Source organism: Populus alba, chromosome 11 (assembly GCF_005239225.2).
Source record: "Populus alba chromosome 11, ASM523922v2, whole genome shotgun sequence".
Classification (NCBI taxonomy): Eukaryota; Viridiplantae; Streptophyta; class Magnoliopsida; order Malpighiales; family Salicaceae; genus Populus; species Populus alba.
In genome coordinates this window covers 2,372,560-2,386,773 of record NC_133294.1, presented here as the reverse complement: position 1 = coordinate 2,386,773, position 14,214 = coordinate 2,372,560, and the positions used below count along the sequence as shown (strand labels likewise).

The window sequence follows — 14,214 nt, the reverse complement described above, 5'->3', positions numbered from 1 at the left end:
GCCCTTTAAAATAAGATTAAAAAGAAAATGGGTCAAAATTTAGGTTACAACAAGCATCACCAAGGTACTCTCCTCCACCACTAACAGAAGGTAACAGAAGGTATGTGATGCAGGAGAAAGCTGAAGACAGTAACATAAAGAGAGAACACGACTTGACTTCGTAATTTTGAAGTTATTTGAGCAGAAAATAAAAATGGCCGAACTTGACTTCGTAATTTTTAATTAAATAACTACCAAATGTGATCAATAGATGACCATATGCTCATGTGAGGTTATTTCAAATAATGATGCAAATTATGCATTTTTCCCCTTTTTATACAAAACAATTAATTTGGTGTTATAGTCACAATAAAATATCAAAGTTCTTTGGACAAATCAACGGCCATCGTTTCAATTGAAAATAGTAAACTGAAGGCTGTCATTTCCGCCATGGGGTGGCCATTTTAGAAGGACTTAAATATGTGAAACCTTTTAAGAACAAGGAGGATTTTGAATAGTTTCCAGACTTTGGTTTAGATTCGTACCACACCTAGCAATCAGAAACTTATGGGAGTTCACAATTTTTTCTCATTTTGGAAGTTTGCCGGCACTTCAGCTAGCATAAGTGTGTGGTGGGTTGGTCAATAAGTCAGAATTGTAGGGTTAGCTCAAGTTGTCTTTCTTCATTCATGGAAAAATACAAGAAATTCCGCGTTTAGTTTGCCAAGACTGTTGGCGCTCAAGGCAACTTGTCCAAGTTGTTCCATGTCGATGTTCTTTTTCAATCAATTGCTTGCTACCAATTTGTACATTTTTTTAATGTTTTTCTTTCTTCATTCAGGGAAAATAAATGTTGAAACTATATCTTCTTAATGTCTCTTTTGTTTTAATATATAGTGCTAATAATTTCTTTTTAATGATTTTATTATATTGATGTTTTTCTTAATTAGTGGTAGGATTTAAATTACTATTCTATTAAGGATATAGTAATTAGTAAAAATAATAATAAATATATAATTTTATATATAGTTATGGATTTTTAAATATCGGGTTTGAGCATAGGCATTGAACACGGCACCGTTATCTGCAAGAAAAAGCCCAGCCCCTTCGAGGGTTCCCCGCAATGAGGGTTTATTTTTTTTTATCTTTAAAAGTTGCTGACTTTGGATGGCTGCTGAGTGTAAAGGTTATCCCCGTCATTGTAGTTGTTAAGAGATCTCTAAAAGAGCCTTTTTGCACGTTGCCAATTCTCGTCAAGGTGCCGAGTGCCATGTATTTTATGGTCAATTCAAAGTAGGTGTCCTTAATAAATAAATAAGAAAACAGTTCATTAATAAAAAATAAAAATAAAAATAAAAACCATTGGCTTATACCAACAATTAAATATCACGAGGCCATACCACTTCACCATGTACGCAAGCACGGTGCCAATGGATTCTTCAAAATTAGTGCTTCTACTTTCGTTCTCTTACATCCTTCTACACCAACCTTCCCTTACCGCTGCTCAGCCGAACTTCGCTTATTCTAACTGTAACTACAACAGCGTCGGCAACTACACAACTAATAGCACGTACCAAAGAAACCTCAACAGCCTTCTGTCATCCCTAGCATCCGACACTCAAATTAAAAACGGATTTTACAATCTATCCGTTGGCGAATTTCCCGACCGAGTAAATGCAATTGCACTATGCAGAGGCGACGTTGCGGTTGATGTTTGTCGAAGTTGCGTTAATGACTCTACTCATAAGATCTTAGAGGTTTGTCCTAACAAGATGGGGGCATATGGAGTTTATTCACTCTGTATGATACGATACTCAAACAGTTCTATATTCGGTGTTGTGGATGAACAACCATCTTACTACCAGTGGAATGGAAAGAAAGTTTTGGATTTAACTCTATTTAATCAGGCACTCCAAACATTACTTGCCAGACTTCGAGCCAAAGCTGCATCAGGGAACTCTTTAAAGAAGTTTGCAACTGGAAACCAAAGTGCTGGAGTTGAAACAATATATGCTATTGTTCAATGCACGCCTGACTTGTCTGAGGGGCAGTGCTCCAGTTGCCTGCTTGACCTTTTTCGGATGATTACAAACTGTTGTGATGGGAACGTAACAGGGAAGATTGGAGCTAAACTCATAAGACCAAGCTGCAATTTGAGGTGGGAGGCTGGACAGTTTTTTAATGGTACACTTGAGATATTACCATCACCTCCACCACCACAAATATCATCACCTATATCTCTTCCCGCACCAGCACAAGGTAGGCCTTGGATTGTTATTAACTCCCTCCTGCACTTTGATTTTGATGTTTTGATTTAGTAATTTTTATAGTTTAATGATCCTTAAATCATTCAATTTTAATTAGGTATGGCAAAAAAAAGAAAAGTAGGAGTGCTTGTACCATGTTTAATTAATTAATATTAACAGTAGAGTAAATTACAATAACCTTCTTGAGATATTATAAAATTATAGAGATCATCAAGGAAAAAGCCTTTAATTTTCATATATAAAAACATATTACAGAAGCTTTATCCAAATGCATTTGAAAAGATATTTAAATTGAAAAATTAAACAAATTAGAGAAAGAATATAAAAAATGGGACTTGGTTATTTTATTAGTACATCAGCAATATTAATTTCAGCCATTTCTTATCTCTTATTTTTATATTTTTATCTACTTTTGGAATGTTTTTTATTGAACTATTTTTTAAAAACAGCAATTAAAGATATTTTGGATATAGTCAAGGTGTTTTGTCAAATATTCAAAATTTTAAATGTTTTCTATAATTTTATAATAGGAGTTATTGTAATTTAGTTAACCTTAAAAATCTGTTTATTATTTTTTATGGTTTAGAATATATTCTTTTAAAAGAAATAAAAAATTAGCTGATTTTTTAAGCTTTTGCGAGTCATGGGGACAACTTTGCTGTGGGTCATAAGGCCTCAATCATTGGGACTGTCCACATTGGTTTATGCAGGAACGAAGAGCAACACAGCTCGGATCATTGTCATTACTGTTGTCTCGTCAGCTGTCGGTGCTGTGATACTCGTCATCTGCATCTGCCTATTCAAAAGAACACGAAAGCAAAGGGAAAAGGAAAGGATTGAAAGTAAGTAGTAATTTGGTTGCCTGAAGATAGTATTTGGTTGTTGAATTGTATTGAAATAGACGATGAGAGGGGCCCTTATTTTTTTATTTTAAAAATAAATACATTTGTTTTATTTTTTTTATCTATTCTTTTTTATCCCGTGACACTAACTAAATACAATTTACGTTTCTTTCTTAATTTCCAATGCAATTACGTTTCCGTGCATGCTAACTTGTTCAACTTTTGAAGCTGGGGACGAAATAGAAAGTGCAGAATCATTGCAATTCGCATTCAGCACCATTCGAGATGCAACAGAGGACTTTTCGGAGAAAAATAAGCTGGGACAAGGTGGATTTGGTGCTGTTTACAAGGTAGTAAAGGATATACTGTTACTTACATATAGTTAAATCGTAATGCTCAAGAGAGTAATGGATTGATATGATTTCAGGGAGCACTTCCTAGCGGACAAGAGATTGCTGTGAAAAGACTTTCCAAGGACTCTGGGCAAGGAGATTTGGAATTCAAAAATGAAGTCTTATTGGTGGCAAGACTCCAGCACCGGAATTTAGTCAGGCTTCTAGGTTTCTGCTTGCAAGGAATTGAAAGGCTTCTTATCTATGAGTTTGTGCCTAATGCGAGCCTTGATCACTTCATATTTGGTAAGGCTAGGAACCAGCTAATTTACAACTGTATTATAAGCAATTGAGTCTCCTTCGATATAAGAAGCACAAATTAATGAATATATCTCGTACTCTTTCCCTTGAGTAACTTGAGCCATGCGATTGCTTGAAATGTAGATCCAATCAAGCGTGTGCATTTGAACTGGGAAAAACGTTACAAGATTATTGGAGGAATTGCTCGAGGGCTCCTTTACCTTCACGAGGATTCTCGACTTCGAATCATTCATCGTGACCTCAAAGCCAGCAACATTTTGTTAGATGACGAGATGAATCCGAAAATTTCAGATTTTGGCATGGCGAGGTTGTTCGTAGTGGATCAAACTCAAGGCAATACAAGTAGAATTGTGGGAACCTAGTAAGTATCTGAACATGATGAACAGCATAATTACTATTTATTAAGCTCGTCCTTTATTGCATTGTATCAAAGAAGAAGAAATGAAAAGTCCCAACAATATAAAAGATGTTAAACATTGTTAACATTGTCGAATCTAATAATATTGAACTCTTCGTTGATGATAAACAGTGGCTATATGGCTCCAGAATATGCAATGCGAGGACACTTCTCGGTCAAGTCAGACGTATTTAGTTTCGGGGTGCTGGTTTTGGAGATTGTGACTGGTAAAAAAAATAGTTTTCGCAATGGAAATGACATAGAGCACCTTATGAGCCATGTAAGTATAGAACAATCCACAAATCAAACACGTTATTTAAGGCTTTATAGGGATATCTGCAAGCCCTTCAATATTGTGAATTCACTTTGGATAAATTTTGTAGGCATGGAGAAACTGGAGGGAAGGGACTGCTCAAGATATGATAGATCCCGTTTTGAGTAGTGGCTCAGCCACAGAAATGATGAGATGCATCCACATTGGGTTACTCTGCGTTCAAGAAAATGTAGCTGAAAGGCCGACAATGGCTTCAGTAGTTCTCATGCTAAGCAGCTCTTCCCTCACATTGCAAATACCTTCTCAGCCTGCATTTTTTATGAACAGCAGCACATAGCAATCAGATCTGTCATCCTCAATGGGGCATAATTCAAGGGTGACTGAGTCCTCGCTATCTGAATCTGAAACTATGATCCCTTTGTCCCAAAATGAGGTTTCAATTACTGAGTTGTATCCTAGATAATGGTTTAGATGCAGAGATTTCATATAAAACCAGTTTTGTGGTTTCAGTCAATCATTTGAATGTTTGGATTGGGATAAATATTTGATATCGTATCAATGTTTTAATTACCTTAGAATATCATTTTGATGAAATACTTTTCTTTTTTAATAGATAAAAAATAAAGTTATTAGAGACATAGAATTGTTTATCAAATCAAAGGATATTGATGTATCCTTCAAATGTAAGGGGTTCAGTTGAGTTCAGTTCATGTTCATCGATCATTCTGATTGGTCAGGTTGTTAATATTGGAATCATTTATATAAAAGAAAAAAAATATAATGAAACCTTTTTATTTTTCATGAGGTAATATGTATTGAAATTGATATATATATATATATATATATATATATATATATATAGCCAGTAATATGCACTAAGTTGAAATCATTTTATAAATGATCACTTGAATATTTAATTCAAATAAAACACTAATTTAATAGTAATTAGAAAACTATAATCTGAAATAATAATTAACAGGTTAGTATTTTGAAATGCTTTGTATTTTTTTAAAAATAATAAAATAGATAAATATTATTTTTATGTTTAAAGATATTTTCAAAGAGAAGATTTAGAATTAAGTGATCATTTTTACTGTTTATTTAAATCTTTATATCTTATATTGATAGTATAATTAAAATGAACTCATACACTTCATAATCTATGCATATATATAGGATTGATATCAATTCAAGATTCACCATGTTCAAACTATCAAATCCTCGAATTTAACTTGACTTAATCGACCGTATGGTGATTCTAAGTGAACCGATTGATCACTTGTTTATTGTTATAATCTAATTTTTTATTTTTTTATATTTTTATTTTATTTAAAAAAATAATGAAAAAAAATGAAAAAAGCGATGATGAAAAAAATGGAAAAAACAATTATGAAAAAAAAAAACAAAATGAAATGAATGAAGAATAAAATTGAAAATTGAGTCAAGATAATATAAATTGGAAGTTTAAAGACTAAATTAAACTCTGGATTAGTTTAATTAATCAAATCAAGAGCTTAATTGAAGAATTGATAAGTATGGGGACTTAATTGAACTTAAAATTAGTTTAATTAATAAAATCTGGGGTTTAATTAAAGAAATATCAAAGTTTGTGGCTGATTAGGATTACATTGTGTAAATAGCAATAATATATCATTTTGGGGTTGTCATTATCATCCACAAATGTCTCCAACGAAACGTGGCCACATATTCTTCAAATTCAGAATTCCATCACTTTCTTATATATCCCATAATTCTTTAAGTAATGGATATTAACTATATATACAGAATAGAGATCCGAGTTTTTTTTTTCTTTCATTTTTTAACTCTTTTCTCTTTGCAATTGTTTATTTTTATAGCCTAATAAGATATAATTGGACTTGAAATTATAGAAAAAAGACCCAATAAAAGATAAATGACTAAGAAGTAAAACGCAGAGAAAACACATCACCAACTCCAAATTCATGATAATTTTTATTTTTGTTCCAAAGTTTATTATTTTTTATTTTTTAGTCCTTAAGTTGGAGAGAGTTGAAAATAATAAGAGGCTTAACCTATTAGTTAGCCAACCTTTTCTATTTATGTACATGTAGGGCAATATACAATGGTAAAAGTGAAGATTACAATATTAGTGTAGTTCCTATAATACACACACACACATTTTATAATATGCCCCCTCAAACTGATGGTGGAAGATCAACCCGAAGTTTGAACCTAAAAGCAATAGGAAGCAGCCTAGTAAAGACATCTGCAAATTGATTATAAGAAGAGATAAAACAAATTTAAATCAACCCTGTCTCGTACAAATTAGTAATCAACCTTGACATGTTTAGTATGAGAGTGAAAGATAGGATTCACAGATAAATACATAATACCAAGATTATCACGCCAAAAAATAGGAGCAGAAGTAGAAGAGATCTGCAAATCAGTCAATAAATATTGAAGTCTGATAACCTCAGTAGTGCCATTTGTTAAGGCTTTATACTTAATCTCGGTAGAGGAGCGGATAACTGTGCGTTGCTTGCTTGATTTTCAAAATAACTTAGAATTCAATTTAAAAATATAATGAAATTTAAATTAATTTAATTATTATTGAATTTGGAATTTTTTTTAAGACCTTTAGATTTTTTATATAATAAAAATAAATTATTAATATAGTATTATACTGTTTATAAGTAACTTAATTAACTTATTTTATGTATTTAGGGTTTTATATGATATATCAATATGAAAAAATGAAGTAATTTAATTATGATTGAATTTTAAACTTTTTTATGACCTTCCTTAATTATACTTTATATATGATATATTTTGAAAAATAGGATATTATTTTTTAGAAATTAAATAGTCATTGCAATTGCACTTTTCTCATAGGATTCAAGTTAATCTTTAATGGAAGAAAAGAAAGCACTGGCATTAATGATGCATTTTTTGAAATTATAAAATTTTTAAACTGAGGATTAGAAAGGTAATGTTTGTTATCCATGTGCGGCGTCGCAACGAGTGCATCCACTCGTGGATTATCTAAGTAATCGGGAAATGAGGGAGACAAGAAATTCTTGTCTTTTATTAATGGAAAGAGAGAATGAGAATCACCACTTAGTATTTGGTTACTAGGAAACCTAATTGGTCTAAGAGATTAAGCACGGGGACTGGTTGCGTAATGAGAAGGCATTAACACCCCTCATACGTCTTACCTAAGATAAGCTGTATTGTTTTATTGTCAGACTTAAACTAGTTGTTTGATTGTTGGTCTATCTAAGGTTGAAGACAGGTCCTTCTTAGTATGAAGATTCTTATCTTCTCGAGTAAAGGTCTAATTGTTTTTATTGTCAATAAATAAAAAAAGAATTTTTATTTAATATTAGAAATACGTTTTATGTATAAGTTTATAATCTCGGATACTAAAAGAAAACAAAATATTTTTTTTTGGTATTTTTGAAATGTTGGCTTAGTTCTCATGGCTTTAATAAAATGGTTATTAAAGCCCCAAAATGCTTGCTAATACATAATTTTTGAATATTTTGTTGTATGAAAATATGATATGAATTTTTTTTATATTTTTTAGAGACTTGACAAAGTGCATGAAAACAAGACTTTTTTTTTTCTATATAATTTTTTTGCAACATTTTAGAGGAAACTATGTATTTTAATTCTGAAATATTAAGCAAAATTGGTAGAAAATTCTACGAGAAAATCACAAATTTTTTTAAAGGATTTTTGAAATTTTTTTTTTTTTTATATAATATTATAAATATATAATGGGATGGGTGGCCTAAATATATGGGCTAAACCCATCTTAGCTGGGCCAAAATCAACTCAAAAGAAATTGGTTCAAGGTTGGCCCAAAAAAATGTTACCGATGTCAACCCAATAGATATTTTTTATGGGATTGGACCAGACCCGACCCAACCATTTTGGTCTGGCCTAGTAAACAGACAGTGGAGGGTGCCCGAAAGAGAAGAAGAAGATGAAGGTGGAGAGGGGCTGACCTGGTAGTGGTGATGTTGTCATTGACGGTAGCTCACGGTGGCGATGTTGTGGCTGTAGGCAGTGGTTTGTGATGGAGAGAGAGACACAGAGAGAAAGGTTATTGTTCTTCTCTTCTTCTCTGTTTTTCCCATGTTCTCTTCTTTTCAATGCTTCCTTTTCTTTTCTTTCTTAGTCCCCTCTAATTCCTCTTTATTTTTTTTTTCTTTCTATTCTTCTTTGTGTTCTCTTTCTCCTTTGTTTTTTTTTTTTCGTTCTTTCCTCTCTGTTTTCCTTTTTTTTTTCTGGTTTTCTTTTTTTTTACCTCTAAATAATCCTTAATATCCTCTTAGTCCTCTAGTATTTATAAGAGGGAAAGGGGGAGAGAACCACCCTATCTTATCCAATCGGGCTGAATGGGTAGAGTGGCTAGGCGGCCACTAGGTAGCCACCACAAGGCTTGTCCCCTTTGTTTTCTCGTGTTGGTAGCCCATGAGTGTCATTTTTTTTCAATTTCTAGGAGAGAGACCAAGAGAGTCGTTGCAGGGGAAAATTCTTCTTCTTCCCCTGCCTCTGCACGTCTAGGGTAAGAATAAGATACACAGTGCCGTTCAAAATGACATTGTTTTATTTTATTTTTTTTAATATGAACAATGGATAAAACGATGTTGTTTTGAACAAAACATACAGTTTCATTTAAAAGAAAATGGTGCCAAAATGTGTCAAATTCAATGTCAGCCTTGAAGTTGGCCACCTTTTTCACTTTGGTTCTTGGTTTTTAATTTGTACATTTTGACCCTCAATTGATCAACAAACTTTTAATTTCTTAAATTTAGCTTTTGATTCAGTCAATTCCAACCCCTATATTTATGTGTCTTTTCCAGTTTGGTTCTTGGTTTGATTTCTCTAATTAAGTCTCTAATTGACCATCAAACTTCTATATTTATGCAATTAAGCCCATGATTTGACAAAATTAACTCTTAAAAATTGTAAATTGATCCCCAAACTTTATTTTCTTCCTATTAAAGCCTAAATTGACTTAAAAATCATTTTTTTCTTGAAATCAAACCCTCTATAAATTCAATTAAACTTTTAATAAAATCTATTTGAGTCCATAAACATTTGATTTTGGACCTTTTTTTTTTTTCAAATTGAATTTTCTTTGTTAATAAGGCCTTCATTAGTAAAACATATACTATCAAATTTTAATCTTTGTATTTTTCAACTTTCTCAACCAATTTTTGGCTATTTTCTAAGCACTCTGACATCCTCTTCTTATCGCTAAATTTTTTTTATTTTCTTCTAAATATATATTTTTTGACTTTTTTGTATTTTCTCTTTTTTTTTCTGCACCCAAAAATGGGTAACAACAATATTTGTATTTAATAAATTTAATTAAAAACATATATTAGGTGATAAATAAAAAAAGGTTTTGAGTGCTAATTAAATTCTAAAGTAGAAAGTTCATCTTCCGATCAAAAGTAAAAGAAAAAGAAAAAGAAAAAGAAAAATGAAAATATTTAACATCAAATGTCCCTTTTATTTTATAAATTCTCCTCGTATTTATCTTTAAGGTTTAGCCTAGTTGATAAGTATAAATGATCCTGGTTTTATAAATGAATAATATAAATATAATTAATTATAAAATTTAATAGGAAAAAAAATTAAAGATAAAGATAAATTATAATAATCACTTTGAGATATTATGAAGTTATAGAAACCCTCAAAAAGACTAATTACTATGAAAATAATAATTAAACTAAAAATTTTAAAATATAATGGAATATATTAATTAAAATTAAATTAAAAATTAAAAAAAATCAAAGTTAAAAAAACGGTCAATAGTTGTTGGGATTGGAAGGGCAAGCACACACTATGGTTATCGTTTCTTATTTATGAAAAAAAAAAATGAGAGGACAACATGTAGTGCCCCCATTTTTTTAATAGATTGAATGACATGTTATTCATTTTAGACTTAAAATTTTATTTTTCAAGTTTTCTTTCACTTGAAAACACCCTAAAAACATCATTGTAACATAAATAACCACATTGTACAACTCCAAAACACTTTATAATCACTCGGGAAAAAAAATCAAACCAAATAAAAAACTTTACAAGTCCCAATTTATGTTTTCCAGCATGTTCAAAGGTAACGACATCTCTATTAAATTTTTCTTGTAAAGACAAGCCTTAACACCAAGATCAACCATTTTATAGTTAAAATGTGATGGGTCAAATACTTTTTCTCTGGTGTCCCCTTTTAAATAACTTTATCTCTCCTCTCTTCACATATAAGGACTGAAATGTAGCAAAAGTGAAATTTAGGAATGAAATATACAAATTGAAAAGAATAAGAATCAAATTTATATAATTGAAAACTTAAGCTAGTATTACTATAATTCAAAATTTTATTTCATAACAATAACATTTAATATAACTCTAGAATAACCTCTAAGACATCGCATTCACAAGAACATGCAATTTTGTTGGTATAAATGACACATCATCGTATTTTTTATCTTTGTTTTAATTTTTTTTTCCCACAGTAATTTCCGCAGTATATACCGAGGGAATTTTTCTGTCAGTAAAATTCACTATAATTTACTAACGGAAATATTGCGCCCGTATTTTCGTTTGTATTTATCAATTTTCTAGTAGTGTTTCTGATATTAAATAAAAAAAAGTATTTTTTTATACATATTAAATTTAGAACGGTTAGGTTTTTACCTTAAAAGATAAGGATCTTATTACTGAGAAGCACATTTCTGTAACCTTAGACAACCAAACAATTAGAAAACACAACAATATCTTAGTTTATATTAGATAATTAAACAATGCAGCTTACCTTAGGTAAGATGTATGAGAGGTGCTAATACATTTCCTTTACGCAATCAGTCCCCTTTCGTAGACTTTGAGACCAGTTAGGGTTTTAGTTACCAAAATACTAGGTGGCGACTCTCATTTTCTTTTTCCACTAATAAAAAACAAGAATTCCTTGTCCTTTCTATTTCACATTTATTTTTATATTTTTCTCACTTTTTTATATTTATTAACTTAAGTATTATAAAGTGCCCATTTCCACAGGGAACTACTTTTTCCAAGAATGATTAAACCTAAACACCAAGTGTATATTTAAGCCCATGTATCTTAGTCCAAGATTGCTGCTCATTGGAAAGTCCTATTTTTTATGAAGATTTGTCACGAATTCAACAGGTCTCAATAAATTAGGTTTGACTTTTTAGTTAATTGAATCTACATAAAACCGAGCTTGAATTACAATGTGATTCATTTTTCAAGGTTTTGAAAATGAAAATTTTATTTTTTAATTTAGTTTTTCAATTTTTAATATAAATTTTTTTATAATTTTATTTTTATTTTTTGAATATCTTTTTTTTTCTCAAGTCATATTCATTGATGCGTTAAAATATGTCTTTTAATGTTTTTTTCATGATTTTATTTAAAAACAAATCATTAAAATTTTTTATTTAATTACAAAATAGGTTCACCAATAAAAATATTCAAGTCAAATAATATAATACAATTGTAACAAGCAACTATAAAAAAAATAAAAAAAGCTTTAACTAATAAAAACCGATTACCAAGTTTTAATCAACTACAAAATAGAATCTAAGTGTTGGTCAATTTCCCAAGAACATAAATTATAACAAATAATAAAGTGATGATTAGAGTATCGTCACACTAGAATTTGCACCTACCAAAATCTTAAATTACGATTTATTTGACGAATTGAATAAGATAGTTTACTAAACATAAATTAATAATTAAAAACAAACAACCAAATAATTAAGTAGTATTGAATTCAATTTTAATGGATTCTAGGATTTCTTATAACTTACCATAGTTATTTTCATGTGAATTTTCTCAATTAAATTATTTATTTTTATTGTTGCTAATCAAGTTTTTCTAATTTAATCACTAATATCTCTCGAGCATCAATGACATATTTCAAGTAAACTTCATACAACTCTACGAAAGTTTTTAACCTGTCAAAATTTATTAAGTATAATAAAAACCTCTAAATATTATAAAAATTCCAAAGATATCTCTATCATATAGATTCCTTAAGATATTTCAAACAATTGTTAAAACAATTATCACTTCTCAATTTCAAATTGCATCCCAAATCATGCAATTGTTAGCCAAAATACACAAGCATTAAGCATATAATGAAATACTCAACAACTAGTGAATTAATTCAATCAAATAAATTATTTACATTTTCATAGTTAGGTTAAATGAAAAATCCCAAAACAAGAATCTACTCCATAAACAAATTAATTAAAAAAAAAACTTGATATGATGAATATCATTTAATTAAGAGTGGGGATTGGTAGAAGAGTCGTTAGACGTCTTCCAATCTGCTACTGATTTTCCTCTTTTGTTTTGTTCTATTCTCGTCCTTTCTTAATTCCACTTCCTCTCTTCTTCCTTTTTTGTGTATTTAGGGTCTTTGTCCATCCCCGTAGCTGCTCCTAAAAAGGTCTTATATATTATGGCTTTTTCCTCTAATGGAAAGAAACTTAATTTCATTCTCTGTTTTGGATTCTTTTCAATTTGGATATTGCGAGCCAGATTTGAGGTGGAAAACATGTGAATTAAAACTTCTCTACTTATAGAAAAATTATAAAAAATCAAATTTTATTTCCAACAAAATTGATCTTGCAATTTGCTAACCTTTGAAAACAATCATGAAAGCCTATTTAAAAATAGCTATTACTAATATCATAAAAATATCATAATGTCATTTGAAAGATAAAAAAATCAGAAGCTAAATGGTATTTAATGGAATATTCTTCAAAAAAAAATATTTTATTTAAATGTATTTGCTAAAAATAATGGAATAATATTTTAATAAATAAAAAAAATGGAATGATCTTCTAAATAATAATGGAAATATCTTTTTAAAAAATAAAAAGAATAGTTATCTATTTTATTATTTTAAAAAAATGGAAAACATTTCAAAATACTAACCCATTAATTATTATTTCATATTACAGTTTTCTAATTACTATTAAATTAATGTTTTATTTGAATTATATTCAAGTGATCATTTATAAAATGATTTCAACTTAGAACATATTACTGGCTATTACCTCATGAAAAATAAAAAGGTTTCATAATATTTTTTTTCGCTTATATAAATGATTCCTATAGTATACGTGTCGCACATGGCCGCACAACATCAAGGTAGTTATCGTTTTGATTTGGAAGTCGCCACCTGATATTTGGTTCAAGGTTACAAGGAAACCCGAGTACTATACGATTCTTTATCAGATATTCAAAGGTAAGGGACTGATTATAATTAGAAAAGATATTAGCACCTCTAACATACCCTACCTGAGATAAGCTACTTTGTGATTTAATATGGTTTAGGGGTTTTGATGATTGTCTTGTTTGTGATTTAAGGTTTAGATCCTTATCTTATCAAGTAAATAAAATCTAATTATTCTGAATCTAATTATTCTGATGTCATTAAAAAAAAACTACCTTTTTAATATCAAAATTACATCTTACATATAAATTTGTAATCTTATACACAAAAAGAAAACAAAATGGTTTTTTGGTATTTTTGAAATATAAATCAAGTTCTTATGACTTTAATAAACCGGTTATTAAAGCTCAAAATACATGTTAAATACATATATATTTTTTTAAATTTGTTTTGTATGAAAATATGATATGAATTTTTTTATATTTTTTAAAGACTTGACCGTATACATGAAAACTATATGTATATATTTGCAACATTAGAAAATACTAAATTTATATTTTTACAGTATAAAAATACAAACCACTATGAATAAAAAAAAACGCA

General features: G+C 29.6%; 1 protein-coding gene across 1 annotated transcript; it reads left to right on the top strand.

The window, feature by feature from the left end:
• The first annotated feature begins 1,394 nt into the window (after positions 1-1,394).
• LOC118031915 (cysteine-rich receptor-like protein kinase 29) lies at positions 1,395-5,026 on the top strand. The gene is made up of 7 exons (XM_035036428.2): positions 1,395-2,238; positions 2,957-3,088; positions 3,317-3,438; positions 3,516-3,726; positions 3,865-4,102; positions 4,271-4,418; positions 4,522-5,026. The coding sequence occupies exons 1-7, from the start codon at positions 1,410-1,412 to the stop codon at positions 4,747-4,749; spliced, it is 1,908 nt and encodes a 635-aa protein (XP_034892319.2). The 5' UTR covers positions 1,395-1,409; the 3' UTR covers positions 4,750-5,026.
• The last annotated feature ends 9,188 nt before the right edge of the window (positions 5,027-14,214 follow it).

Excerpts from the sequence above, each read along its gene's own strand:
- LOC118031915 (XM_035036428.2), top strand. The coding sequence starts at position 1,410 with ATGGATTCTTCAAAATTAGTGCTTCTACTTTCGTTCTCTTACATCCTT. Across the intron at positions 3,727-3,864 it reads CCTTGATCACTTCATATTTG|ATCCAATCAAGCGTGTGCAT; the intron begins GTAAGGCTAGGA and ends CTTGAAATGTAG. Across the intron at positions 4,103-4,270 it reads AGTAGAATTGTGGGAACCTA|TGGCTATATGGCTCCAGAAT; the intron begins GTAAGTATCTGA and ends GATGATAAACAG.